Source organism: Fundulus heteroclitus, chromosome 8 (genome assembly GCF_011125445.2).
Source record: "Fundulus heteroclitus isolate FHET01 chromosome 8, MU-UCD_Fhet_4.1, whole genome shotgun sequence".
Lineage (NCBI taxonomy): Eukaryota > Metazoa > Chordata > Actinopteri > Cyprinodontiformes > Fundulidae > Fundulus > Fundulus heteroclitus.
Genome location: NC_046368.1, coordinates 29,234,700 through 29,260,449, shown reverse-complemented (window position 1 = coordinate 29,260,449; position 25,750 = coordinate 29,234,700). Strand labels below are relative to the sequence as shown.

The window sequence follows — 25,750 nt, the reverse complement described above, 5'->3', positions numbered from 1 at the left end:
GGTTAACAAAGAGCCAATGGAATAGAACTTTAATGCTAAAATGTCCTTGAATTCAGATTTGGTGTACTCTTGAGATTTTAAAAACATTAAAATCCTTCTATTGTCCCAGTCCGCCCCCTAGCTATGTTTTCTGTTCAGTACCCTCAGAGACAGACGTGTCCTTTCCCATCTGGTCCTGTACTTTAGGAACCTGCAGAGAATCCGATGGTATGAAGATCCAGAGTGCTAGAGAGCAGAGGAACAAAGGGCCCATGCAGCAGTGTTGTAAAAATCAATGAGGTTTATTTGCAGTCACAATGCTTACACTATATGTAGCAGACATCCAAACAACTCAAACAGCTATTCACTCTATGGACCCAACACATTCACATCAGGGGACACAAACCAAACTTAGGGACATCCGTGAGTGCTGACATGGTTAGAGATGAGCAAGTCGTCACAAATGGTTAGCAGCAACATCGTACAGAGTAACACACGTTGCTAAGAGACTCCTTTACACTGTCCTCACTTCTACGGAGGCTCTTCAGGCTCAAATGGGCTCCTTCGGGGTGACCCACGTCTCCTCCGCTGGCTTCCCCTTCTGATTATTCCGAGTCTGCCTTCAACACACACACACACACACACACACACACACACACATCCACACATGCACCTTGGCTGTTTGAGCTCCACCGCACGTTCACCAAGTGACACACACACACACACACACACACACACACACACCAGGTAACAGAGAGCCACGCCACTCCACACACACACACACACACACACTCATACACAACATGCACACACCAAAAGGACTTCACTGCAGGACCTAAACGGGGGGGTCCGAGGAATCCAGAGTGTAAACAAAATGGTGGATACTGCACCGAGCCTGCCGGAGGGGGAAACGGAGCTGCAACCATGTTGCTTACACGTCACAAAGCAGCAGGCGTGTGTGTGTGTGTGTGTGTGTGTGTGACGCCTGAGGACTGTCGGGCTTTATAAAGCAAGATTCTGCTGTTTTCTGATCTCGTTAATGTCCTCTGATCAGCCGGCGCGGTCACGATCCGCCTCGACCACTGACGGCGTCGCTGATTTAAAGAGAAAAGGGAACAGAGCGAGAGAAGCACCGAGCGCATGTTTCACTGAAGCGGAGACGCAAGGCGGCAGCGAGGAATGACGCAGAAATGAAGAGGAGCAGAGGAATGGTCCATCTCCAGCTTCTGGACTAAAAGAGACTCCTGGCTGGAAGAAAAGCGATCACTGGGAAACTTTCTGATCAGCAGCTTTCCCCTCTAATCTAATGGACTGTAAAGCTGTCGCTGGGTTTATTTGAATTGATTTATTTTATCTATACATATTTGGTCTCTGTTCCAGGAATAAATCAAGGACCGAACTTTTGTCCAATTAGATAAACGAATCACAGATTTCTCACATGATGAAAAAAAAGAAAGAAGTAATTTAGAAACTTGTAAGCCAGCTTGAATGAAACTTTTGAAAACGAGCAAAGTAGCCTTGGCGTGTTGGAGTAGATCGCCCACATTCACGCATGTAGCAGCGGCCGCGCTAGGTTAAGGGCCGCTTAAATGCCGGCTCTCTTCAGCTGTACAAAAACCAAGATGTTAGAACCACTTCCTTTGTCTTGCGCTTTTATTTGAACAATTAACAGATTTACTGTTAATTGGGGGGGGGGGGGGGGGGGGGGGGTATTCATCAGGTTCACACTCAGACATCTTCATTTGTAGGAAAGCCAAAAAAAGGTTCGGTTAGTGTCACGCTCTGAAACAAAAAAAAAAAAAGAAAAAAGAAGAAGCCAGGAGCAGCAAGTCGAAGCAGTTGGAATCGTACGATGCTTTTTCTGCTTCGTTCTCTTTCCACAGAGCTGTGGAGCCGTCTTAGTACTTGGAGCCGCGTGGGGAACTTTGGCTGGAAAAACAGCAGAATGTTCCTTTAAAAGCTGCCTCCCTGCTGCTGCACAACTATTTACATCACTTCAAGCAGAGACTGAGAGAAATGTACAGCATGGGTGCTCTGACTCCCTTTCTGTTAGTGTGTGGACCTTTGCTTCCTCACCCTACCACCTCTCCCCGTGTCTCTCCTCCTCTTCCTCCTCTTCCTCCTCCTCCTCCTCCCACGCAGACGGACAGCTTGCACTAACTCACTACACTGTAAAAAGCTCAATCACACGTGGGTTTTTTTTTTTGTTTCAATCCTCAATTCATCATCTCGGTTGAAATTCGATCATTATAAACATTGTTCAAAATGTTACGAAAAAAAAAAAAAAAATTTACACTTGGTTTTGTGTGTTTTCTATACAAGGCAGGCAGAAGCGGATTACTACGGTTACTGGTACTCGTCCCCCGCGTCCCGTTTCCTCCGTTTCCAGCCGCAGCACTCCCGCCTCCCTCCGCCGGTGATTAAGAGTGCCAAGACGTGCCAAGACATGCACCCCCCCTCCCCTCCCCTCCTTAGTTACAACAGCCAGATGAGTCAGACCAACGCGGGCTGGCTTTAAAATAGATCTGTATATATTTATATATGCTTATATCAAAAAGAAGGCGGGAAAGTTTAGCCAATGTGGTGACGGGGTGAGGAGACGATCCCTTAGGCATCCCGGCCCAGGGGAGGAGGCGGGGGAGGAGGGGGGAGCAGGGTGAGGGGCGGGGGGAGCGTGTGGAGCGGGGGCGGGGGTGCGAGGGGAGAGGTGAGCCCGCTCTGCGGCTGGGTGAGACTCTGCTGTGTGGAATGTCAGCTCATCATGTCGTTGCTGTTGACGCCGTACGTTGAGTTCTTCATGCTGTCGTTGACTTCCCTCCTGAACACCGACAGGTTCTGCGTGAACCTGCCAACACACACACGCACACACACACATGCAAACGCAACTTTAAAGTTCAACCGTCACAGCTCAAAGATTACAGCAGATAGCGCCTCTAACTGTGACAAGGGTTCCCAGACATTCTGATCCATGAACCAGTCTGAGGAGGAAAGTGGATGACTGACTGGAGGGATGTAACCTGACTCTAGCCAGACGTATGTTGCTCCGCCTAGGTTCACTCACATCCATCTGGGACATCTCCCATAGAGAGTGATTTCTCCAACCAATTTTATGGTCTGGCCAATCAGGACGCAGGGCTGGAGTTTCATAGATGTGATGTAGTGGAGAAGCGACCGTGACGTGAGACTGTTTTGATAGCAATGGCGGCTCGCATCGAGGAAGCAAGCGTTAACATTGATGCTGCTATTTCTTCCGTGTTGTCCAATCTACCTAATATTGTTTCATTAAAAGAACATCAGAGAACGGCTCTGAAGGCTTTTGTTGGTGGAAACCATGTTTTCCCCCTTCTCCCGACCGGATTTGGCAAGTTTTGTTTTCCGGGGCGCGTCCACAGCGGACATCTTGTCGGTTAGCGGTTAGCGCGAACCATGTTAGGAGGCCTTTAGTCCTCGACGCGGTCGGCCCGGGATCGACTCCGACCCGTGGGGCTTTGCCGCCTGTCTTCCCCCCTCTTCCTGTCAGCTCACTGTCAATAAAACGCGTGCCACTAGAGCCGCAAACATTTAAAAAAAAAAAATTTAAAAATTTTTTTTTCCTGCGTCGCTCTCATCAGCGTCACGGGTTAGCTTCGGTGTGAGTGGTTGAAATAGCACGTCGATAAAGATGACAGACAAGTGGCTTATCCAATCATATGCAAGGATTTTTGATAAGGCCCAGCCTTCAGTAAAGGCAATTTCTATGGATCAGTCCCAGATGGATGTGAGTGGAGCTAGGCGGAGCGAAATACAGCTGGAGAGAGTCAGGTTAGGAGGGATGGACTGGGAGAGGGAATAATCTGTTTTTCCACACTTATTCAGATCTGACAAACCGAATATTAATGCTACAACTAATCAAGATCTACGCTCAGGCTCTGTAGGATCCCGTATTACATGTGTACTTAGACACATGTGCAAAGAAATATCACGCATTTACTACAGCAAGGAGGAAGAGGGCTTTTGACATCACAGCTTTGCTGCCTGACTTTGTGCACAAGCTGCTGTAAACTGAGATTCCATTTGACATCATTTATTTCTAAACTTCAAAAAGCATAGTTTATATTCTAGAGCAAGAAAATGTAAAAACTTTGAATGAAACATGAATAAATCACAATTGGGCCATTCTGTTTTTCAAAGCAGAGGGTAACCCTCATCTGACTCAGTCTCAGCTACAAGAGTAAGCAACTCAAAACTGAGGGGCGACAACGGGACACCGCTCTAAAGGCTGGAGCACAGGGCAGGGTTTAGCCCCATTATCACTGTCTATCTTAAGATAATCCTAAGAGATATTCCTGCCGTGTGTGGTGAGTTAAGAGCGATCGGGTCCGCTCAGTGGAACGTCGGGACCGATATTCAACATGTTGGATTGTCTTGCCCCGATATCCTAGCGTGTGATGACCGAGGACACACAAGGTTGAATGTGACGTGTAGCTAATCAGAAAGCGCGGTGAGGGATTCCCGAGAGAAGTACGCCGCTCACACTCTGCGACAATCGTTAAAAGTGAAACAGAATAACTTTGTGTCGACAGGTGAGACTTTCAGCTACTTCCCTTCACTAATCACGACTTGCTGATTGTTATATATACGATTTCCTGGTGACCATTGGGAGAAACATGCTGATTAGGGCTGAACAATTAATCGCATTCTCAATATAATCGCAATTTTAAAAAACGCAATTTCCAAGCACAGAGGTCAGCAATTTTTTGGCTATGTAACAATTAGTGAATTAGACACGTCCATTAGGTGTCAGTAAAATGTTTAAAGTGGGTTTGCCTCCACATGGAAGGGAAGAGAGTTGCAGCAGTGAGATAATCTAACTTTATTACTTGTTTTATAGTTTATATAATCATACATAGCATTAAGTACAGGTTAATCAGTTTAATACATAGACTTGCTTGCTGGTTGGACTTTATGTTCAACAAGGATTGATGTCCAAATCAACTAAAAGCTGTTCTCTTGAATAATATTCTGATCAATAGAAACATTAAAAGTTCTTGTTTTGAATAGTCCTTGTTTACAAACATCTTTATTTAGAGGCCATTTTTGTTGCTTGTGGTTAATGCAGAGAAAAGTCAAAATTGCACTTTTGGTTGAAATACATCGTAGGCAGAACGCAATCATTTCTGCTCCGAGTTTAGATGCTGTGGGTCTTTTAGCAACTAATCCGCACAGCGAGGAAACAAACTGATTTGTTGTTTGTATATGTTTAAAAAGACATGATAAATTAAACTGGAAAAACAAGTCGTATCAAATCGCAATATTAAGAAAAAACAAAACAAAATCGCAATTAGATTATTTTCCAAAGTCGTTCAGCCCTAATGCTGATGCAGTTGTGCATTAGAGTAATAATGCTACTCAGAACAAAAACAGAAATTATAGTGTAACTGAAGATTATATTTTTAACGTTAGTGTTTGTCCTAAACATTTGCTTATTTAACCTCTGTAGCAAATGGTAAACTGGACTCATCACAGAGTTTTATTCCCGGTGTAGGGGGGACTGATCTGTCAGGTCTTTAAGCTACAGTTTTAAACACCCTCCTACTTACTGAATAAACGCCCATATAAATGTTCACCGTATTCATTTGCATTTGAGCCATGAGCTTTACAGCCACCACTTTCCTCCTGGGTGCCATCGGGTTATATGTTGCTATCTGAGATGAGCGCTCCATCCGCGGAGTCCTCCCCCACCGGCTACATTCGGTCTTGTTACCCTGGTGGTACTTTAACAGTTTCATCGTCACCCGACGTGGGAAACAACTCAGAGGAGCGAGGACTCGACTCACCTGTCCCGATTCTTTGTTAGAAGGTTTCTCTCTATTCCCTCCATCAAGTTCTCAAAACATAAGTGCATGGCTTGCTGCTTCTCAGGAGGCTGACTGCTGACGATGCTGTTCCTCAGGTCAGCAAAATACTGCGGGACACCCAAACACATACTTATTTAAACTCAGTGATCCTCCGTGGCCACCGGCCTGAGCGGGGAGAGGACGTTACCTTCTCGTTGAGCAAGATGAGGCCTAGCAGCGGCCGCGACATTGACCACTGATTCCTGCAGTCCTCGAAGATGATGATGTTCAGCACAGTGGACAGCATCTACGTGATGAACACAGTAAGCACAGGATTTAGCTGTCTGTGTGTGTGTGTGTGTGTGTGTGTGAGGAAGAAAAGGTGTGAGCTAATGGTCCGACCTGCTGGATCATCTCCGGGTGCTGCTGCATGATGTGCAGGAATCGGTCGTCTGTTGCCATGGTGGCGGGCCTCTTTTTGGTGGAGCGTGACAACTGCTTGAACAGGTAGGTGACTATGTGGTCTAAACTGGAGCAGCAGCCGGTGCACACCATCGTATCTGACGCACACAGAAACGGGCCCGTGAATACAACAAGCGCACATCCTCCTCCGAGTCACAGCTGGCTGCCGCCGGCGCTTACCGAGGGCCGTGAGGCCTTCTGATATCGACGACAGGATGTACATGACCACGTGCGGCTCTAAGCTGGCGATGAAGTTCATGTGGTCCTGAGTCAGCACCTCCAGCAGAGAGTAGAAGGACTGGCTGAGCTTCGGGTAGTCCTGCAGGGCAGAGAGCACGGCCATAATGGGTTCAGTTCTGTACGAGGAACGGGGAAATCTAAAGAGGCAACTTCTGTCAGCAGGGTTCCTCCATTCCTCAGAGAAAAAACTCCACACTTTACCAGACTTAACAGCTCGGTCCTTTCAAACTATCAACATTTATAACAGATATTGGCTTTAAACATGGCAACTGGGAAATCTAAAACTAGCGGGAGGAAGGGAAAAAATGAGGGTAGGACACAATAAAGGACAAAAAGACAAAAGAAGGAAGGACAAATAAAAGAAGGGAGGTTGGGAAAAAATGGAAGGAATGAAAATAAAGGACAAGGAAGAAGGGAGGATGCAAGGGCAGAAGTTAACTGCAAAACGTGAACTAAAAGTGAGTAAAATCTTCTTGATTTGAGCAGCTAAATAAGACTATTTGCCAGTGGAATAAGATTTTTGCACTTAAAATAGGAACAATTCATTACCATCATCTTATTTCAAGAGTGGGATATCTAATTATCTTATTTTAGGGGTAACAATACTAATACCATTGGAAAAATAGTCTTATTTAACTGCTTAAAGGGAAAGTATGCTAATTTCAAGAAGATTTTACTTAGTTTTAGTTCTCTTTTTGCAGTTTGGGGAGGCAGAAAAGAAAAGATGAAAAGAGAAAAAAGGCCACAAAGGAAATGAAGTAAAGAACATAAGAGACACAAAGAAAGAGAATAACAACCGAAGGACGACTGTGGGTATATTTTTCAAAACAACTTTCTTTTTCTTATCTTGGAAAATACTGAAATGATACTTCATACTTTTCCAGACTGTCTTGGAACTGTGTGTCAGTATACATCACACTGCAAAAACAGAACTAAAAATAAGTCAATTCTTCTTGAAATGAGTGCATTTGTCCTTGATTTGAGCAGGTAAATAAGATGATTTGCCAATGGAATAAGATTTTTCCACTTAAAATAGGAACAGTTCATCTCCATCATCTTATATCAAGAGCAGGATGTCCAATTTTTTTAATTTTAGGGGCAAAGATACTCGTTCCATTGGCAGATAATCTTATTTACTGGCTCAAATCAAGGACGAATAGACTAACTTTAAGAACATTTGACTTGTTTTTAGATCCGTTTTTGCAGTGCACCCCCCCCCCCCCCCCCCCGAAAAAAACCAAAACGACTTCCTGCAGCCGGTCAGAAACCTGCAGGACAACATGTGGTTTGACAGCAGGAAAGGTCAACATACTAGTAAGTCGCTGTGAGGGATGGAGAGCAGTAGTTTGATGAAGGTTTGCAAGGCGTTGTCCAGGGCGTCATCGCCATAGAGACGGAAGACCCCAAAGTTGACGTAGTTTCCACTGAGCACGGCCTTCAGCATGGCGAAACACACGCTGACGCCCTTCAGCTTCACGCCGTACACCTGGTCCTTGGGGACCTCTCCCAGCGTCAGGATCCGATTCCCTGGGGGGATAAACAAACATGCTCCTGTAGCTTTCCATGACAATCCCGGTTTGAACATTTAAGGCTGGCCTTATAGGGTCAAGGCCGTATTCCAGTCCATGTACCATATGTGGTGATCATCTTGCTGGTTTCCCTAAATAGCAGGATTCCGTTTGGCGACGACACGTCGAACTGAAGCCGTTGCGACCTGCAGAGAAGGACAGAGAGGAATCCAACGCTGAAGGTTAAACTCAAATGTTCGGGAGAAATCTTCTCACTACCTGCCATCACCGTCTTAAAACAAAAATATACCATATGCATACTTGTGAAGAAGGACAGTAGCTGGCGCTGATGAGCCACAGTTTAAATAACTTAGATGAATGGGAGTGTCCAAAAATCAGGGGCGACATCCTTTGAAGGGCCCGGGGTCCTTCGTCAGCCAAGAAAACAAGAGCCCCTTTTACGTCGGTTCGGTCCGTCCTGGCTCTACTCGGCTCCGCCCACTTGTGAGCATTACAGGGACAGTTTTTTTTTTTAGGGCCAGCTGGGGGTTTTCCAGCCTTGCTCAAGAGCAGGGTTATTAGTTGGGACATGAACAGACTGCTTTTCAGTGATTGACCAGGAGAAATGAGGTTTTCTCAGAGAAGTTACACTGGTTCTCTTCAACCTGCAATGCATCATGGGATGGGGTGGAAGCAACCCTTGAATCTGGACAGCCTTAGTCGCGACGCTGTGATGAATTCGGCCTACATATCTGAGCTTCAAAGGGTGCAGCCCCTGAATTTGGACACACCCCGTGCATTTAGCTAGTAATACCTTTCATTTAGAAATCTGGTTCATATTATGTAATAGTATTTTTTTAAGACTACGTTCACATTGCAGGTGTTTTTGCTCAATTAGGATTTTTTTCTGAAATTGGCTTTTTTTTGCCTGGTTGTTAAATGTGACCACTTTTAGCCTTCTGTCTCAACATTTCACGACCTGAAAGAGCAGTAGGATAAACTACATCACACAGCAGCGCACAGTTTACGCAAGTAGTAACGAATGAAATTGCTACTGGAAGGGTTTAATAAAGCTTTGGGAAAAAAAAAAACTAAACATTTAAAACATAATAGTGTTATACAGTTGCTGAGCAACAGGAGTTGACAATGTTAAGACCACATCGTAAGATAAAGAAAGGTAAAGGAGCCATGACTGCTGCTGCTGGAGAGAAGTCTGCGTGGAAGTGAAGTGGGAGCCAGGACAGGAACGCTCGGATGAAAAGGACATCACCGTTCAGACTCTGGATGCTTTGAAAACTATCGGCTAGGTGTCCAATTTTTTACCACATCGGAATTGGCCCGTCACACTGCCATGAAAAAGTTGGACATGGGTCACATTTGCCTATTGTGTGAACGTAGCCATGGTCTGAGGCAGCAATGGCTTAGTGGGTAAAAGCAGTCGTCTCACTAAGTCTATCCAAAAGTTGTGGGCTCGATCCCAGGTTCCTCCTGCCACATGTCAATGAGCCCCTGGGCAAGGCACCGAACACGAAGTTGCCTACCGATCTGCATATCAGAATGTGTGCATGTTAGTGAGTCTAACTTTGAGTGGTCAGTATGATTAGAAAACTGTACGTATATCAATTTAGTCCCTTTATCATTTTTCGTCAAAGTTCTCACTTGTTTAATAACCATTTAGAACGTAAATGTATTAAGAAGAAAACCAAAAATCAGACTTTTATAACAGCACGGACAAACACATGGATGAAAGCTAAGATGGACGAATGGATGGAGAGACAAAACATTCAGACTGTGACAGAAAAAACTCTGAGAATATTAGTACTTTTCCAAACTCTTATTTTCTTTTTCAACAGGTAACCATATCTGTATAATAACCAGGTCACATTCCCTACTTTTCCGGACTGTGTGGGAACCCTAAATAAAGACAATGTACACACTTGAAAACTTCTCTGCTTCATGGAGACCTTTCCAGGATGGCTATGCTTTTCCATCTAACATTTTTGGATTTCTAGCTTATTAATCAGCTCTTATTGCAGCACCATCTGCAGGATTGTAACATGAACTACTTCAAAAGTCCGGCCCGCTGTTTTAAACAGTGTATGCTTACAGATAACTACCAGATTGGAAATGTAAACTTTGCGAAACATCAAATTCAGAAGCAAGCCTTGTACCGCCCTCCAAGGCAGAGCTAGCTCACCTCCAGTCAGACAGTTAAGTTGCATACAGGGTGCTGACAAGTCAGGTTAATGAGGTGAAAAAGAAGGTGGAAATGAGACTGCAACGGTTAAATACCCAAATTGGAGGGCGGGCCTCCCTGGACTGCGCAGTCTCATTGGCCTTGACAGTTGTGTTGAAATAACGTCATTGGGCTGGTATTGTCAGGAAGCAATCCTTATACGCATTTCACGTGTGTTGTACTAAGTGTACTGACAGAATGAGAACACAAAGAACTGGTTTTTAATCAAGCTACTGGAACCAGTTTGGTGGAAAAATGGCCAGTGACACCAAAGGCTCTTGATCATATCTCCAGAGAAACGTGAGTTACAGCCCTACTTTATTTATTACCAGTCAGCATCGCAGAGAGCGTTTACCTGTTGTGGACAAGCTCCGCCATGAGTTTGAGGACGGGTGTGGTACAGGCCGGGTCGTGGTACCACAGCTCGATGGCCCGCTGCAGGATGGGCATGTACGTTGGATAGCTGCAGAGCTGGTCAAGGACACTTCCTCCCAACAAACACAATAAAGTAGAAGTTGCTTCTGTTACACTGAGAGGAAGGACGGTAGCTGTTAGATCTGAGGCCAGGGCTCCTCTACCCTCAGCTTTAAGGATACATCCAGTCGAACAGCATCATGAAACTTGTCTTGGCGTTGAAGGCGAACGCGATGCCTCGGAGGTCTCGGACCAAACCTACCAAAGTCCTCTACAGGACACAGACGGAGATCAGTTAAAATGTGCTTCGGTTTATTCGAACTAGAAATATTTAAAACCCTGAAGCTGGACTTGAAAGCAGCACAGTGGTCGTCTCTGTGTGTTCACCTCACCTTGGCTTCCTGCTCGTTGAATGTGTTTGTACTGAGCATCTGAGCCACAGCTTCAAACGCAGCTGTCAGAGGCAACATGAACTGTTCAAACTGGTCCTCGTCCTCACCTGCGCACACGACGCATCATTAATAAACCGGCACCGGAGATATCGGTAGAGAAATTGCCAAGCTCTAACAAAATGGTCCCACATGAATCTCTTTGTTTACCCAAGTCAACCATCAGCAGGCGTCCCAGTGCCGTGTAAAAGGTGGTCCGACACCTCATGTCGCTCAGGTTGGACTGGTTGTTTACACCCAGGAAGGAGAAATGCTCACTCTGTCACAGCAAAGACAACAAAACACATCTTACAACGATTACTGGGTTTGACTCGGATACGTCAGTATTGCAGCCTGGAGGTCTGACCTGGATCCGTGTCGGTAAAATACTCACCGTGTGATTGTTCAACATGAACTGGACAGCGCTGAGTTTCACTAGCTTCCTCACACTGCTGTATGTGCACAGACATGGAGTCAAGGAGAAAATACACACGTCCAGATGGAGCTCGTCGACAGACAACAAATCATGGAGGTGACCTTCGATCGGCTGGCTAATAAGTACTACAGTGGGATTTTATTCCATTAAACTGAACATGTTATTAGGAAGGTTTAACACAGACTTTTGTAACTTGAGCTTCTCTAATCCATTTTGAAAAACATTTGTCAGAGTTAGCTGTGAAAGCCAAAAAAAGGATATAAAGCAAGAGTTAGGCCCAGGATATTTCACACAAATAAGCAAAACTAATTTTGACAAGGCTTTAACTTGTTGGCCACAAATGAAAATTACCACTGCTATTTGGAAAACTGCTAGTAAGCTTATAAAGGGGCAAATAAATCTTATAGACCCAAATTGGCAAGTTTGCAATTTGAAAAGGCGACTTCTACAAGGCCGTCACCAGACTGCTAAGGCAAATAATGGCAAATAATATCACCAACTAGTTGCCGAAAGTTTTGTTCTCAATGTCGACAGCAAATTTGTCAGTTATCAATGTTAGAAAGTGATTTGTAAAATGTGATAAGCGTTGCAACAAATAAAATAGTGAAGTATACTACATATCAACTTTATTAGAATATAAAAAAAATAATTAAATTAGACATCTGCCCTTTCTTAAATGTTAGAGAATAAAGTTTGCATTCAGACTGTTGTATCTTTTTGAAGAGAGGATACTCTAAGCAGTTTTATTTGTTGTTTAAATTTAGAGTGAAGTAAATATGTTAAGACTTTTAAAATGAAGACTTCCAAGAAGCTTTTTTTTTACCTAAGGACTACTATAATGAAAATTTCTTTTAGTGGTGAAGTGCTGGTGAGAACCCTGTATTGTAACGGGGATGTGATGGCGTGTCATTTCGCTGCGTCTTTGACGAATTGTCACAGCGAGAGTTGTGTAGTGCAGCTGGAAGAGGGCTGTTTGGCAAGCTAATAACTAGCGTTATCTTGTGTTGACTAGGAGATTTATAGCTGCGACGATGCACATTCAAGAGCTTTACTGACCTTCCTATGTTGCTCTAAAACATCTGTGTCGTACTGTCTAATTTCAGAGTAATTTTGAAAACTTTCAGCGTAATGGCCCATTACGCTGAACTGCGCTGGCGAGAACCCTGCTTTGCATATTGTTCACCAGTGCCTTACTCTCAATTTCTAGATCAGTTCTCAGACTTATCCAATTTAGTGTTAATTACTGATGAGGTCCTTAAAATGGGGGATTTAAACATTGATGAAACTGTAGCCTAAATAAGCCTTTAATGCTATTTTAGATTCAGTTGGCTTTGCCCAAAACATTCACAGACCTATCTACTTTTGTCTTCATGCTTTGGACCTCGTGCTGATTTTCTGACTGTGAAGAAATTAACCCTGTCTTGTCTGAGAACCCTTTCATAGCCTTTTGAGTGTAACTTAACTGAGTATTGAGCCACTTACAGAAAATTAATTATAGTAGATCATTATCAGACAATGGCGTAACAACTTTTAAAGAATCTGTCCCATTTTTAATTTCCTCAGTATCACAGAAAAACACAGCACCAGGCAAATTTTGAATTTATCTTCTGTTCACAGGTTGATGTTCTTGATCATATTGTTTTTTCCGTGGGTGCCCGGCTGGCTCCCTGGTTTAATTCAGAGCCGCAAATTGGAGAGAAAATGGCACCCTAAATATCTAGAGAAGTCCTACTTAATATGGAAAAAGTCTATTGTTGTATAAAAAGCTAGAACAACGTACTTTCATCATTAATTGAAGAAAGCAAGAACAATCCTGGGTTTCTTTTTAGTCCAGTTGGCAAACTTCAACAGTCATAGCAGTAATGACTATGACTATGACTATGATATTCTTTATAAATAAAACTGATTCCAGTAAAACCAGAATCATCGTCATCCTCCTGAATGCAATCCCTTCATCCACAGTGCGTGAGGTAACTGGAACCCGATCTGTGTTTGGACCATTTTGATCCAATTAAGCTTTCAGAGTTATAGAAAATATTAGCTTCATCAGGTTTTGTCCTGTTAAATGGAGAGTTTTCCTTCGCATTGTTGCAACACACATGCTTGGTATGAGGGATTGTTGCAATCACACCATGCAAGCGACGGTCCAAAGTAGCAACCTGCTCATGAAGGAGTGAATGCTGCAAGTCAATGACTCTATGCAATCTCCTGGGTTTCCTTACATAGACAACATAACCAATTTACTATCAAATTGAACTTGACTGCATTGTTTGATAGCTAGGATCAATTAGAGCAGATGTACTTGGGATTTGTCTGTAGGATTCGATTGAATTGACTTTAAGTGCCTTGAGATGATGTGTTGTGAATTGGCGCTAAAAAAAACTTAATTGAACTTAATTAATCTGCATAATAAGATTTTAAAGGAGTAAAAGTTTTAAGGTAATTAAAGGTAATTAAGGTAATTAAACTACTTCAAGAAACACGCCTTGCAGTATTTTTTCAGTTTGAAGGCTGAACATTAATTTAAACATTTAAACAGATTTAAACATTTAGCACATTGGGATGAGCTCCAGAAACTGTCTCCTTCTAATTCTGTACTTTTACACCCTGGTAGCTGCGCCTATCTGTTGTTTAATATCAATTCAGTATTTGGTGTGGTTTATGTCACAAAGATCTAATATCATGACATGGTTTGAGTAGTTTATGTGAAAGAAAAAGAGTTGATTGCAACCAGAACATAGAATGCACACAATACCACACAACTCAGTAAGGATATCCTAAAGAGAGGTCATTGAGCAGCTGTAGTGTTTTGGAGGTGATTGGCTCACACTGGCCCCAGTACTTCAAATTTGTAATGCTGGAAGAAAAAAAAAAAAACATATTGGAGTCAAATGAACAAAAACTATCAGGACAATAATTACTTTTAGGAATACAATGTCTCACATTGAACTCTGTAGTTAAGCAGCACTGTGTAAGTTTTGACCCAAGTATTAGCTTAATTTGAGATGAATTAAATGATTTATCAGGGTAATATACAGCACTTGGCACGTATTAATGCCCTTCTCTGTTCTATGCAGTTCTTCTCAAAAACGTGCATATGTAACTTGACAGGGTCAGATTTGTTGCCGAATGGGTCAAGTGCCTATTTTAGGTTACCGCAATCTGAGCTCAGTCTGCCGTAACAACAAAACAAAACAGATAAAGCCGGGCGTACACTGTACGAGTTTTTCAGTCGTGGTACTTATATACATCTCAAACTGTGCGAGGGAACCGCGGGGTTTAAAAGTTCACCGCTCACGATCTGTGCGGCGCGACGCTCGGACGAGACCGGACTGCTCACACTGTACGTCGTGTCCCCTCTGGGACCGCTCGCTGTGGTGACAGAGGCAGGCGAGCGACGGTGGGTGACAGGGACCCAGAGCAGGGGTTCGAGCCCAGCTTTGGCGAAGCCCGCAGGAGGCACCGAGCGTCAGGGGAACGGAGGGGAGAGAGGAGGGACGAGACGCACCGGCGGCCGCGCGGCACGGCAGGTCGCCCGGCCCGCCCCCCCAACAAGCGGAGGAGTGCCGAAACAGGCGGCCAGCGCGTTGCGCGGACCGGACGGCTCGCCCTCCCCAACACCGGCCGGAGGTTGCTTCAGGGACACCCGCTTCCCTCCCTCCGCTGGCGGGGACGGAGAGGAGGGGAGGGCGCCCCCTCGTAGCTCTGCTTGAACAGCAGGATGCGCTCACAAAAACCTCACGACAGCCGACTGAATTTCAAACATGTTTGATTTTCACCGATCGTCCGATTCCTGATCTGGAGGTAGTCGTGAGAAGCCAGTCCCCCCTCCTCTCCCCCCCTCTACGATCAAGCTGAAATTCGGCCGATTCAAAAAATGCTCGCACGACTGAAGAATCGGCCCGAAAAGGGGAAAAACTTGTACAGTGTACGCCCGGCTTTAGACACTTACCTGATCAGACATATTTTTGGTTCTCTGATGTAAGATATAATCTAGAGGGGTGAATGTGGCCTTGTAGGAGGGAGACTGTTTAATTTTGCCACAGTGTAGTGTTGCCTGTGGCCTTAATGGACGCTAAACCTGGAAGTTACAGCTATAGCGCCCCTAGTGGATAAAAATTACACAGTGCCACTTTAAGAGTACTCAGCTGGTAACACACACACATACTTACATTTTCCCTATAAAGACACTGAGTACCATCGTCTCGTCGTTCAACCCAAGAACTTCTGATAATCGTCGATAAAGCTGGAAAACAACCACAGAGTCGGATTGTTTAAATGACGTCTAACTCACATCATGCCTTATTTTACCCACAAAAGATGTTGGCCACTTGAGTCTTCACTTCCTTATTTACTTTGCCGAGGCAGTGTGGGATACAGCTAACGCTTTGTTCTTACCATTTATTTTCAATTTACGAAGAAAGCAACCAAGAAGGAAGAACCCAATATAGGCTGGTAGAGGCCTCCATTGGTGGCTACTGCAACCCGAGTAAACAACACTCCTAAAGTCCAGACAGCCGATACACCAATATCGTGGATATCGTGGAGATGGTCATGGATAACCTGCGTGAAATCTGTGTTCGCTGTCAATCAATCAGGACAGTGAAGACTGTCAGCAGACCCAACTTCACACATCAGACCAGAGCTAGGTGGCAGGTATTGGTTGTAGTCACTGATGAACTGTAATCTATGAGAGACTATGATAATCCACCTATAACTTATTTTAACATTATTTTTTACAAATTGGTCTTTAACTCCAGGATGTTAACAATGAGTTGGAAAAAAGGCAAAGACTGCGAATAAAGAAGCATGTAGACTAGAATCTGGGACAGGGAGTCAGTCTGCAGACTTCAGGTCCCCTTCCAAGTTCATTTTGCTTCTGACCATTTTCAGCACATTTAACTGGAGGCAACGTGAACATAGCAATGGATAACAAAAAGCAGGAATACTCATAATACATACAGTTAATGAATATTGTTAATATGCATTTTATATGAACATTTTAACAGGATTTTAAAATGTTTAATAAAAAAAGTTTTTTGGCAATCAGAACTGAAATGAGCCTATTCTTTTGTTTCCAGTTCAGTCTCATATTTGACTTTCGCAACCAGCTGGGATTCTTATTATTTTAAATACATAATATGGCCGTCTTTTTATTTCAGTTAGCCATGCTTGAAGTGGCACTATTTTGGACCTTTGGACCTTTGCTGCATGCAAGAAATCCAACATTTGGCAGGTAAATGCTTTTGCTTAAAAAGCAAGAAGAGAAGACTCTAAATCAAGCTGCTTTTCGTGTTTTGGAAGTCGACAAACGAAGCGAGTCCACGAACGAATCAAAAACTGAGAAATTGCTAGCAGCAGCCCTTATGTGGTGGAACAGCACAACAGAAATTTGTCTTTTGTCTTGGGAGTTTGATTTTCCACAGATAAACACAGTTTATGCCTCTAAACACATGTTGTTAATGCAATAGCTGAATGAAAAAACTAAAACCTACAGTAGGGATGTCCCAATACTTTAGGGCCCTGAGCCATTGGTAAATGATAGACATTGGTGTTCCTGACAAAACTCAGCTCTTACTGCCGGTTGGACCATCTGTGATTATGACAGCAGTGAGCTGAGACGCCAATTTTTTACAATCCCAGTTGACTTTTTAATGCACAACTTGGAAAAGTGATATTATATAAAACCTGTCAATAATTTTCTAACTCTATCTGGGCTTTTCTTAACAATTTTCCTTTCACCTTTACAAAGACATTGTCAGTCAAAAAGGGAGCGTAATGGCTGCTGCCAATCCCTGTCTGGCTGTCACATGACCTGCTCTCTCGTCCACAGACATGTCTGTGGATGCTTGAGCGAGCTGCACAGAAAGCAGCTAAACCACTTGGCATTAATTACATTTCATGGTGTGCAAAGCTAAGTTTCTGAAGTAGGACCACCTTTTCTGTAAGTTTTGTTCGATATGTTATGAGCCAAATTAGGACTTGATTAAGATGTGTAGGAAACAAAAAGCTCTGCTGGTGTTTTAAGCTTCACTTCCGTTCATTTCTGCTGAGAAAACCTCGCCTGGCGGAAACCCTGCAGATCTCTGGCTACGGACGGACAGGTTACTGGCATGTTTTCTTTTTACAGACAAAACTGCTACAGACACCACCACCAACACAGTTTCTACTTTCCACCACTTATCTGGGAAGTTCAGAATTTGCGGTTTGTGCCTTGGAGAGGGAGAACAAATGTCAGTGGACATGAACGCCACATCAGCCGCGCAGGCTTTCTGCGATCTAACCCGCACCCACAGATGCATGCAGGGCCTCACCTTTGAAGATTTCTGCACCTGGTCGCCGATGTAGATCTTTCTGAACTGTTCAAAGAAGCTGAGCATGGCCAGCTCCAGCCTCTCGTTGCCTGCCTGAGCGAGCCGAGAGTCCGTCAGGTTCATCAGTTGCAGAACCCTGACGTAGAAAACGGACCGGGTTAGAAGCAGCAGAGTGAACTGCGCTGTCACAGTCAGAGTGAGACAGGCAAGGCAAATTTATTTATATAGCACAATTCAGTACAAAGACAATGCAAAGTGCTTTACATGATTAAAATATAGCAAAATAAAACAGAATAAAAGCAAGGGAGATTATATAACAGGGAGATTATATAACAACAACTTAATTACAACTACTGAGCAGAAAGAAGCGTCGACAGGAAGTGGAAGCCGAACTTTAATTTTAGGCCCACTTGGCGCAGTTCTGCCTTCAAATGATTCTGAATAATTCAAGACACACTTCCTACCGGCAGACCAACTCTCCATCCATGGCGTCCTGCTCGTCTGTACTTGCAAACGATACCCGTCCGCCGATCACGGCACCGATAATATAAACCAACCACGTGAGCCGACCTGCGCACAGAAGACAGCTCAGAATCCCCCGCCAACACAAACTGAAAACATGAAGACATGAAACCCGCTTGCTGGACGTACCCTCCTGCACGGTGATGTCTGCAGCGCTGGAGTTGGTGGACTGCAGCAGCTCCTGGTAGGTCTGCGCCGCCTGGTCGAACAGCTGCACCAGCAGAGCGCACGTCTTCTCGTATTCGCACCTGCCGATGGTGGATAGCTGGTCTAACTGCTGCTGGACCAGACCGGCATCGTCCAGCGGGTCCTCTAAGCCGTCTCTGTGGAAACAACGTGCTCAGCTCGTTTGCTTCGATCACATTTACCGCGTTCTTCAGACTATGAGTTGCATCAGTCAAAAAATGCGTCAGGGGGGGGGGGGGGGGAATAAAGACATATGTCGCATGGACTATAGGTCGTACTTATTTAGAAATTTATTTCACACAATCCAAGACTAAAAACTGACATTTAATCTGGTAAGGCAACTTAGTGAATTGCGCAGCTCCATCCACAATCGGCTGAATAATATGGAGCATACCTGGATGGAGTAAATTAGCACAACAATCCGCCAATTCCAATCGGGAATGCTCTTCTCGAGTCAGAGCATTTCGGTCTAATTACGCTGAAATTAGACCATGAGCGTAATGGTGCTACGTACTAAGCTTACAGTATGACATGGATGTTTCAGATCAACATAAAGCTCACATCTGCATCAGCAAATCAGCTTTGAAGCCACCAGCCGCCATATTGGTACTCCCTATTTCCCCCCAGTAACTAGGGAATATGTGCGCTACAGCATCGAATAACGAGGATTTTCTCATGTTCAGGGGGGGCTTAAGACTTTTAAAATGTCAAATACCATATACTTTTATGTTATCTACTAAAACTATCAAGTGCTGAGAAAGTCATGTGCTGAAATATTTTGCATGTTATTTTTATATATATAAATAACATTTATAAATATATAAGTAACATTTATAAATATATAAATGATAGATAAAAACATATTTACATATATGTATACATCACAGGATCGCGGGACGGATTCGAACCCGGGTCGATCGCGTCGAGGACTAAGGCCTCTGTATATGGGTCGCGCTACACGCTGCACCACGAGCGCACCCCATAAGTCAATGTTTTAATTCATTTTGTGAGTGGTGCAAGAGCAGCATATAGTTTTCACAAGGTTAGAGCGCCCTCTGGTGGCTATTAGACGATAATGTATACTACTTGGTGCATCCTGGTCCGTGTGATTTACCATTTAAAACTGATATACAAGTCACAGGATCGATCAAACTATGAAAAAAAAGTGCGACTTACAGTCCAAAAATATACGGTGGTTTGTAAACAAAATGAAAATGACTCTTTAAATAAAAGATGACTTCAAACTTTGAAAAGCTGGATGTAACAGGCACAGATGCATGCAGTGCAGCAAGAATCTAAGGATCATGATTCATTGTTTTTCTTTTTTTTTTTTTTTGTTCTTACAAATAGAAATCTCAAAAGTGCGGCATGCATCTGTAGAAACAACAGGTGCTGCAATCACAGCTTCAGGTGTTATGGAGCATGTGTCTACATCTAGACGCTGAGATTTTTGCTCATTCTTCACTGTAAAATAGCTCAAGCTCAGTCAGATTAGACCGACTGCTTTAGCTGGGATATGCTCTGGTCTCTGGCTCCATGTCCAGGGGTGTTGACCTTCTGGAGGGCTTTCACATGACTTTATTTCAGGGTTTCAAAGCAAGGGCGGCTGAAACTGAACAATTGAATATCCTTTTCTTTTAGTTATTCACAACTTTGTGTTAGTTTATTACTTAAAATCATTAAAATGCACTGAACCTTATGGCTTTTACATGGAAATGTGGAATAGTTTAGGAGGCGAAAATAATTTGAAAGGTGCTTTACTGTGGGTCAGTCCAGGGCATCAAGAGCAGTTGAGCATATTGAAGGTTTTTACTGCCGTCATGCTGAAGGCCCAAATATTTCCTCTAACACCAAACAACTGAACGTCCTTTGCTTAACCTGCTGAATTTAGGATCATTTTTATTGACGTTAGCTGCTCCTAACAGATCTGGGAACTAAGGCTGAACAATTAATCGCATTTTCAATATAATCGCGATTTAAAAAAACGTAATTTCCAAATCGCAAAGTCTGAAATTTTTGGCTATGTAACAATTAGTGAATCAGACACATCCATTAGGTGTTGGTAAAATGTTTGAAGTGGGTTTGCCTCCACATGGAAGGGAAGACAGTTGCAGCAGTGAGATAATCTAATTGTATTAGTTGTTTTAGACCTTATATAAATCATACATAGCATTAAGTACAGGTCAATCAGTTTAATACATAGACTTGTTTGTTGGTTGCACTTTATGTTCAACAAGGATTGATGTCCAAATCAACTAAAAGCTGTTCTCTTGAATAATATTCTGATCAATAGAAACATTAAAAGTTCTTGTTTTAAATAGTCCTTGTTTACAAACGTCTTTATTTAGAGGCCATTTTTGTTGCTTGTGGTTAATGTGGAGAAAAGTCAAAATATCAATTTTGGTTGAAATACATTGTTAGCAGAATGCAGTCATTACTGCTCCGAGTTTAGATGCTGTGGGTCTTTTAGCAACTAATCCACATGGCGAGGAAACAAATTGATTTGTTGTTTGTATATATTTAAAAAGACATGATAAATTAAACTGGGGAAAAAAATAAAAAAATTGCATTAAATCGCAATATTAAGAAAAAAAAAATCGCATTTAGATTATTTTCCAAAATCGTTCAGCCCTACTGGGAACATTAATAAGTGACTAATTGGGGAAGATATTTGGGGGAACAGAGGTATTTCATCATTAAATCATGCAAAAACAGCCAGAACTACATACACAAAAAAAATGTTTCATTCTAGCTGCAGGGAGAAAAGCATGGTGTTGATTATCCTCAGTGGGAATTACATGGGTCAGCGTCTAATCTGCAGCTCTGGGACATCCTTCTATGTGGTTTGAGGCCTCGGCAGGACCTACCTGAGGATGACGTGGACCGACTCGAGCCGCGACGTGATGTAGGCCTTGGTCACCTCTGGGGTGTAGGTCTCCAGCAGGTGGGGCTCGGTGGCTTTGACGTAGGGGACAGACGCTGCCAGGCGCTGCCACAGACTCAGCAGGTAGTGGACGCTGTTGGGGGCAAACTCCCAGTGCTGGAACCCGCAACCATACAGAGGGAGCAACCCGTACACTGCCGTTAGAAACCAGAACCCCCTGTGGTTTGAAACCGCATGAAGGGGGGTGGGGGATCCTACAACGCTCACCTGCAGGCTGGTGACGGTGAAGTTGGCTATGAGACGGATCACCTCAGGGTAGTTCTCCACTTTCACCAGCTCCCCCAGCTGGTAGTTACTCTTCAGCCTCGCCAGCAGGCGGCAGAACTCGTGGTAGTTGTTGGGATCCGGCAAACACTGTCGCAAAAAAAAAAAAAAAAACGCGTCAGAGCGCCGCACCCGACTGGGGAGACGAGGGCCGTCTAAATCCCGCTTCTCCCTCACCTGGGGGTTCGCCAATATCCTCTTCACGCCGTCCACCAGATGCGAGAGGAACTTGGCTCGCTCTGCGTTGTTGAAGAGCGAGCGCCGCACAGAGGCTATCTGGACTAAACACGACAGCACCTGCACAGAGACACAAGCCGCTGAGGACCGAACGGCACACGTAGCCCCTGACCCCCCCCGACGCGTTCGGTCGCACCGGCGCTCCCACTTACCAGCGGGGAAAGGGATGGAGGGAGGGAATGATATAAATTGAAAAACAGCTGCAGGGTGGAGGAATCGAGAAACGCTGCAGGAGAGACCCAGAAGAGAGAAAATCCAACGTTAACGCAGTAAACTAGACTCAGACGCAGTGTTATAACCTAATCTGAAGAACATTCAGGTCTGGACTCTCTTTACTGCCCTCTGAAGGCATTGGTTGCACTGGACTTTATTCAGAGGGGTAAGAAAATCTGTATCTAATTATTTTAGCAAGAAACTGCATCATTTTCCTTCCTCAATCCAGTTATGTATATATAGTACTTCATTTTGGTCAGTCACATAAAATCCCAACAAAATACACTGAAGTTTGGTTGGAACAAAAATGCTTTTATAATCAAAGCCTTAACTAATATCAAACAAATGTATCATTGGGACGTTAAATTACAAAAGGCTCCTTCTAGAGTCGTAAACAGCCGTGTGCGCCGCACGCTCAGTTACCCGATCTCCATGATGTAGGAATCTGTACAGTGCAAAGGTCGTCTGATGACTCGTCTGTGGAAGTTCCTATAAAGTCAAAGTTCAGGCAATTGTAGCTGAGCTTGAGGAGCTGCATCAGCAGGCCGTGCTGGGACTCATCGTTCAGGTTCAGGTTCTTCCCTGAAGCCTGAAAACAAGACGACAGAAAGGCCCCCATCAGTGCTGCGCCATTTTGTCTGATTCCCCCTTTCCATTTAAACATACATGTATAAGAAGAGAGGGCAGGGGGGGGAATAGAAGACACCGTGAGGAAAAACATTTAGAAATTCTGAGGCAAGATCTCTAGACATCAGTACGCAAGTTACAGCTTAGGCACGAGCAATGGCACACTGACCCAAAGCAGACCCCCAAAGAAGTGGGTTTACGTCAACACAGCACAGATTTCATAGAAACTTTGGGGGGGCAGAGCTGAAAGGATGTGTGCCAGTTAGGTGGCTTCTGGAAAATCATTTTGTCTGGAGAGGAAAAGGTGAGCACAGAGTTTTTTTTCCCTGAAACAATCAATATGTGGAGCGGCTTCTCGTGCTTCATTAGAAGTCTGCTGAAAGCGCTGCCAGGAATGAAAGGAAGAGATAAAACGGCAAGAATCAGCGGTCGCCAGTCAGGGTTTGGACCTGAACACAGTGTTCCTAATGCCAGCTGCAGGGATGCTGCTCCTTCTTCTACATGGGGACAGAACAAAAGCGACGGCAGGGTTAGAAGAAAATCCTGCAGGCTTCTGGTCTAAACTGGTTGTGTCCAGGATGTGGGGGGTCTGCTGAGATGCTGGCCTTTCCAAATAGGCTCCTCAGCTTTTAGCTCTCTGCCTGCTCTGTGCCCTGCGTTACTGCAGCTGAACGTCTCGTACCATACAAATGGGACAGATCTGAAACAAACTTTTTTTTTATCCTCTTTCCACCACGACTACAAGGGGGAAAAAATAACTCTGTTCTTGTTGAGTATACAACAAGTCTTCAAAGATGTCGCCTTCCATATATAGCTGTCAGAACAATCCTCAGACTCTTCCTTTCTAACGAGCCCGCTCTACACAGCGTGTGCCGGTTCTGATCCCAGCCACGGTGCTGTTTACGTCACATCAGCTGTCTGCTCTGTGCATGCCCGGTGTTTTTTTCCATGTTTCTTTGGCAGCGTCACAGCGGGGGTCACTAACGGGCCCAGCATACCTACTGCAGCCTTTTCAGCTGTGCTGCGTCCTCTGATGTGGACACGCGTTTCCTTTAACTAATTAGTTCTGAAACTTTACTCCGTGTAGACAAGGTCTGAACTGTTAACCAATCAGAGTCAGGCATTCCTCCTGGCTCTGATTGGTTGTTTTTTACCGGGAGCGGTGTATTTCTGCAAATGTCAGCAGGACCACTGGATTCACAGATTATCTGTCCTCTATTTTACCGTCAGGACATAGTGACACTTTTAACAAATATGTAAAAAAAAAAAAAAAAAAAAACTCCACTCATGTTGAAAATAATCAACTATGACTCATCTTCCCACAGTAACAACTAATTCATTGAAGAGCGTTTACGTATGGTGAGTTCACTGACTAGAAAAAGATCAGATTTTGAAGCTTCTGTGCCATAGATGTTTTTTTGACGCACCTTTATTTAAAATGCAACAGAATACAACCACTAATGTGCAATGTTAGCAAATTTAATAATCATATTCTTTAACCAGAAACTTTCAGGAATGTCACCACAGCATTATGTAGTAGTCAAACTGTTTAATACATAGACTTGTTTGTTGGTTGCACTTTATGTTCAACAAGGATTGATGTCCAACTCAACAAGCTATTCTCTTGAATAATAATATTCTGATTAATAAAAAAAGAGCAAAATTTCTTGTTTTAATTAGTCCTTGTTTACAAACATCTTTATCTACAGGACATTTTTGGTGCTTGTGGTTAATGCAGAGAAAAGGAAAAAGTAAATTGCAAATCGCAGGTATGGTTGAAATATAATCGCAATTTAAATTTTTGGCAAAATCATAACGCGCTAGACGTTACCGAACACTAATAATTTTAAGCTCTTTTAATGTTTCTAATAGAAAGGTTGTATCAGGAGCACAGACATAAACGCACCTTGACGTGAAACGCACCTGCGCACTCGGGTCAGTTTGCCACATTCAGAATAACTTGATCCTGACAAGCGTTTAAATGCACGCTGGTCAAATTATCAATGGTCATAAACCACCCCTCTCAATCAAAATACAGTTTCATTCCTATTGAGCTTAATCCGATCACAATATTCTCATAGGCACGTTTACATGACATTACATCCAATCGGCCCTTTACCCCGATTACTTATGTCCATGTAAACGTAGCTAGAGATCCTTCTGGACTGACCTGTTTGAGGAGGTTGCAGGAAAGCGTGAAGATGTCGAAGAGTGACGAGTCTCTGAAGGACGAAGCTATCTTCCTATGTTTGGTCAGCGGATGCGTCGTGTCGGCCTGAGAAAGGACAAAAACTCTGTTTTATGGTCCGGATGTACACCGGGGACGGTTCAGCCCATTCAGTGGCTTACAGTGAGATCTTAGTCCCTAAAAAAAAAAAAAAGATTTCCTACTTTTCTAGAAGACTATTATAAATGCCAATGCCTTGGTTGTTTTCTGAAAAAGATCCAGTCTCAGAATTTCGGTTTGACACCACAATCTAAGAGAGTTTAGAGGCGAAGGAACCAGTGAAATTGGTATTTTACATTTTTGATCAATTGTAAATTTGTTAGATGTTCAAACAGTCTGATAGAAGCTGTAGACTTATCATTTCAAGAAAAATGTTCATCTTCATTAGGTTTTGTAAAAGCCTACCATATCTAAATCCAACCATAACTCAAAAGACTGACTGGAGCCCTTTGAAACTGTTACCAGCCCAGATACTTCCTGGACATTTGGGTCCAAAACACACGCAGATGCAGCGTTAAAATGAAAACCTACCTGATTTATCTCGTTCGTCAGCTGGGATAGAATGGTGACGCCTATGATGCAGTGCTCCACACTGTCCTGTAAACACACACACAGTTCCTAATATTACACTTTAATTGAGCCTGTTGTCGTTTCAACACTTCTTCTAAGAATATAAACTGAAGCTCATTACAAAATT

General features: G+C 43.7%; 1 protein-coding gene across 1 annotated transcript in view; it reads right to left on the bottom strand.

Annotated features, from left to right (window-relative positions):
• Positions 1–260: 260 nt before the first annotated feature.
• Positions 261–25,750, bottom strand: part of xpo7 (exportin 7) — a 41,390-nt gene continuing 15,900 nt past the window's right edge. Inside the window, exons 5-28 of the mRNA XM_012869631.3 lie at positions 25,585–25,650; positions 24,997–25,101; positions 22,623–22,788; positions 22,139–22,212; positions 21,927–22,046; positions 21,693–21,839; positions 21,409–21,581; positions 18,485–18,678; positions 18,298–18,403; positions 17,834–17,969; positions 15,692–15,765; positions 14,296–14,376; positions 11,478–11,541; positions 11,255–11,363; positions 11,048–11,154; positions 10,838–10,926; positions 10,597–10,704; positions 8,129–8,211; positions 7,810–8,024; positions 6,438–6,576; positions 6,198–6,355; positions 6,004–6,102; positions 5,796–5,923; positions 261–2,824 (exon numbers count right to left, since the gene is read on the bottom strand). Coding sequence (XP_012725085.1) covers positions 2,731–2,824; positions 5,796–5,923; positions 6,004–6,102; positions 6,198–6,355; positions 6,438–6,576; positions 7,810–8,024; positions 8,129–8,211; positions 10,597–10,704; positions 10,838–10,926; positions 11,048–11,154; positions 11,255–11,363; positions 11,478–11,541; positions 14,296–14,376; positions 15,692–15,765; positions 17,834–17,969; positions 18,298–18,403; positions 18,485–18,678; positions 21,409–21,581; positions 21,693–21,839; positions 21,927–22,046; positions 22,139–22,212; positions 22,623–22,788; positions 24,997–25,101; positions 25,585–25,650 — 2,835 coding nt within the window. The 3' untranslated portion in view covers positions 261–2,730. The remainder of the gene's footprint in view (positions 2,825–5,795; positions 5,924–6,003; positions 6,103–6,197; positions 6,356–6,437; positions 6,577–7,809; positions 8,025–8,128; positions 8,212–10,596; positions 10,705–10,837; positions 10,927–11,047; positions 11,155–11,254; positions 11,364–11,477; positions 11,542–14,295; positions 14,377–15,691; positions 15,766–17,833; positions 17,970–18,297; positions 18,404–18,484; positions 18,679–21,408; positions 21,582–21,692; positions 21,840–21,926; positions 22,047–22,138; positions 22,213–22,622; positions 22,789–24,996; positions 25,102–25,584; positions 25,651–25,750) is intronic.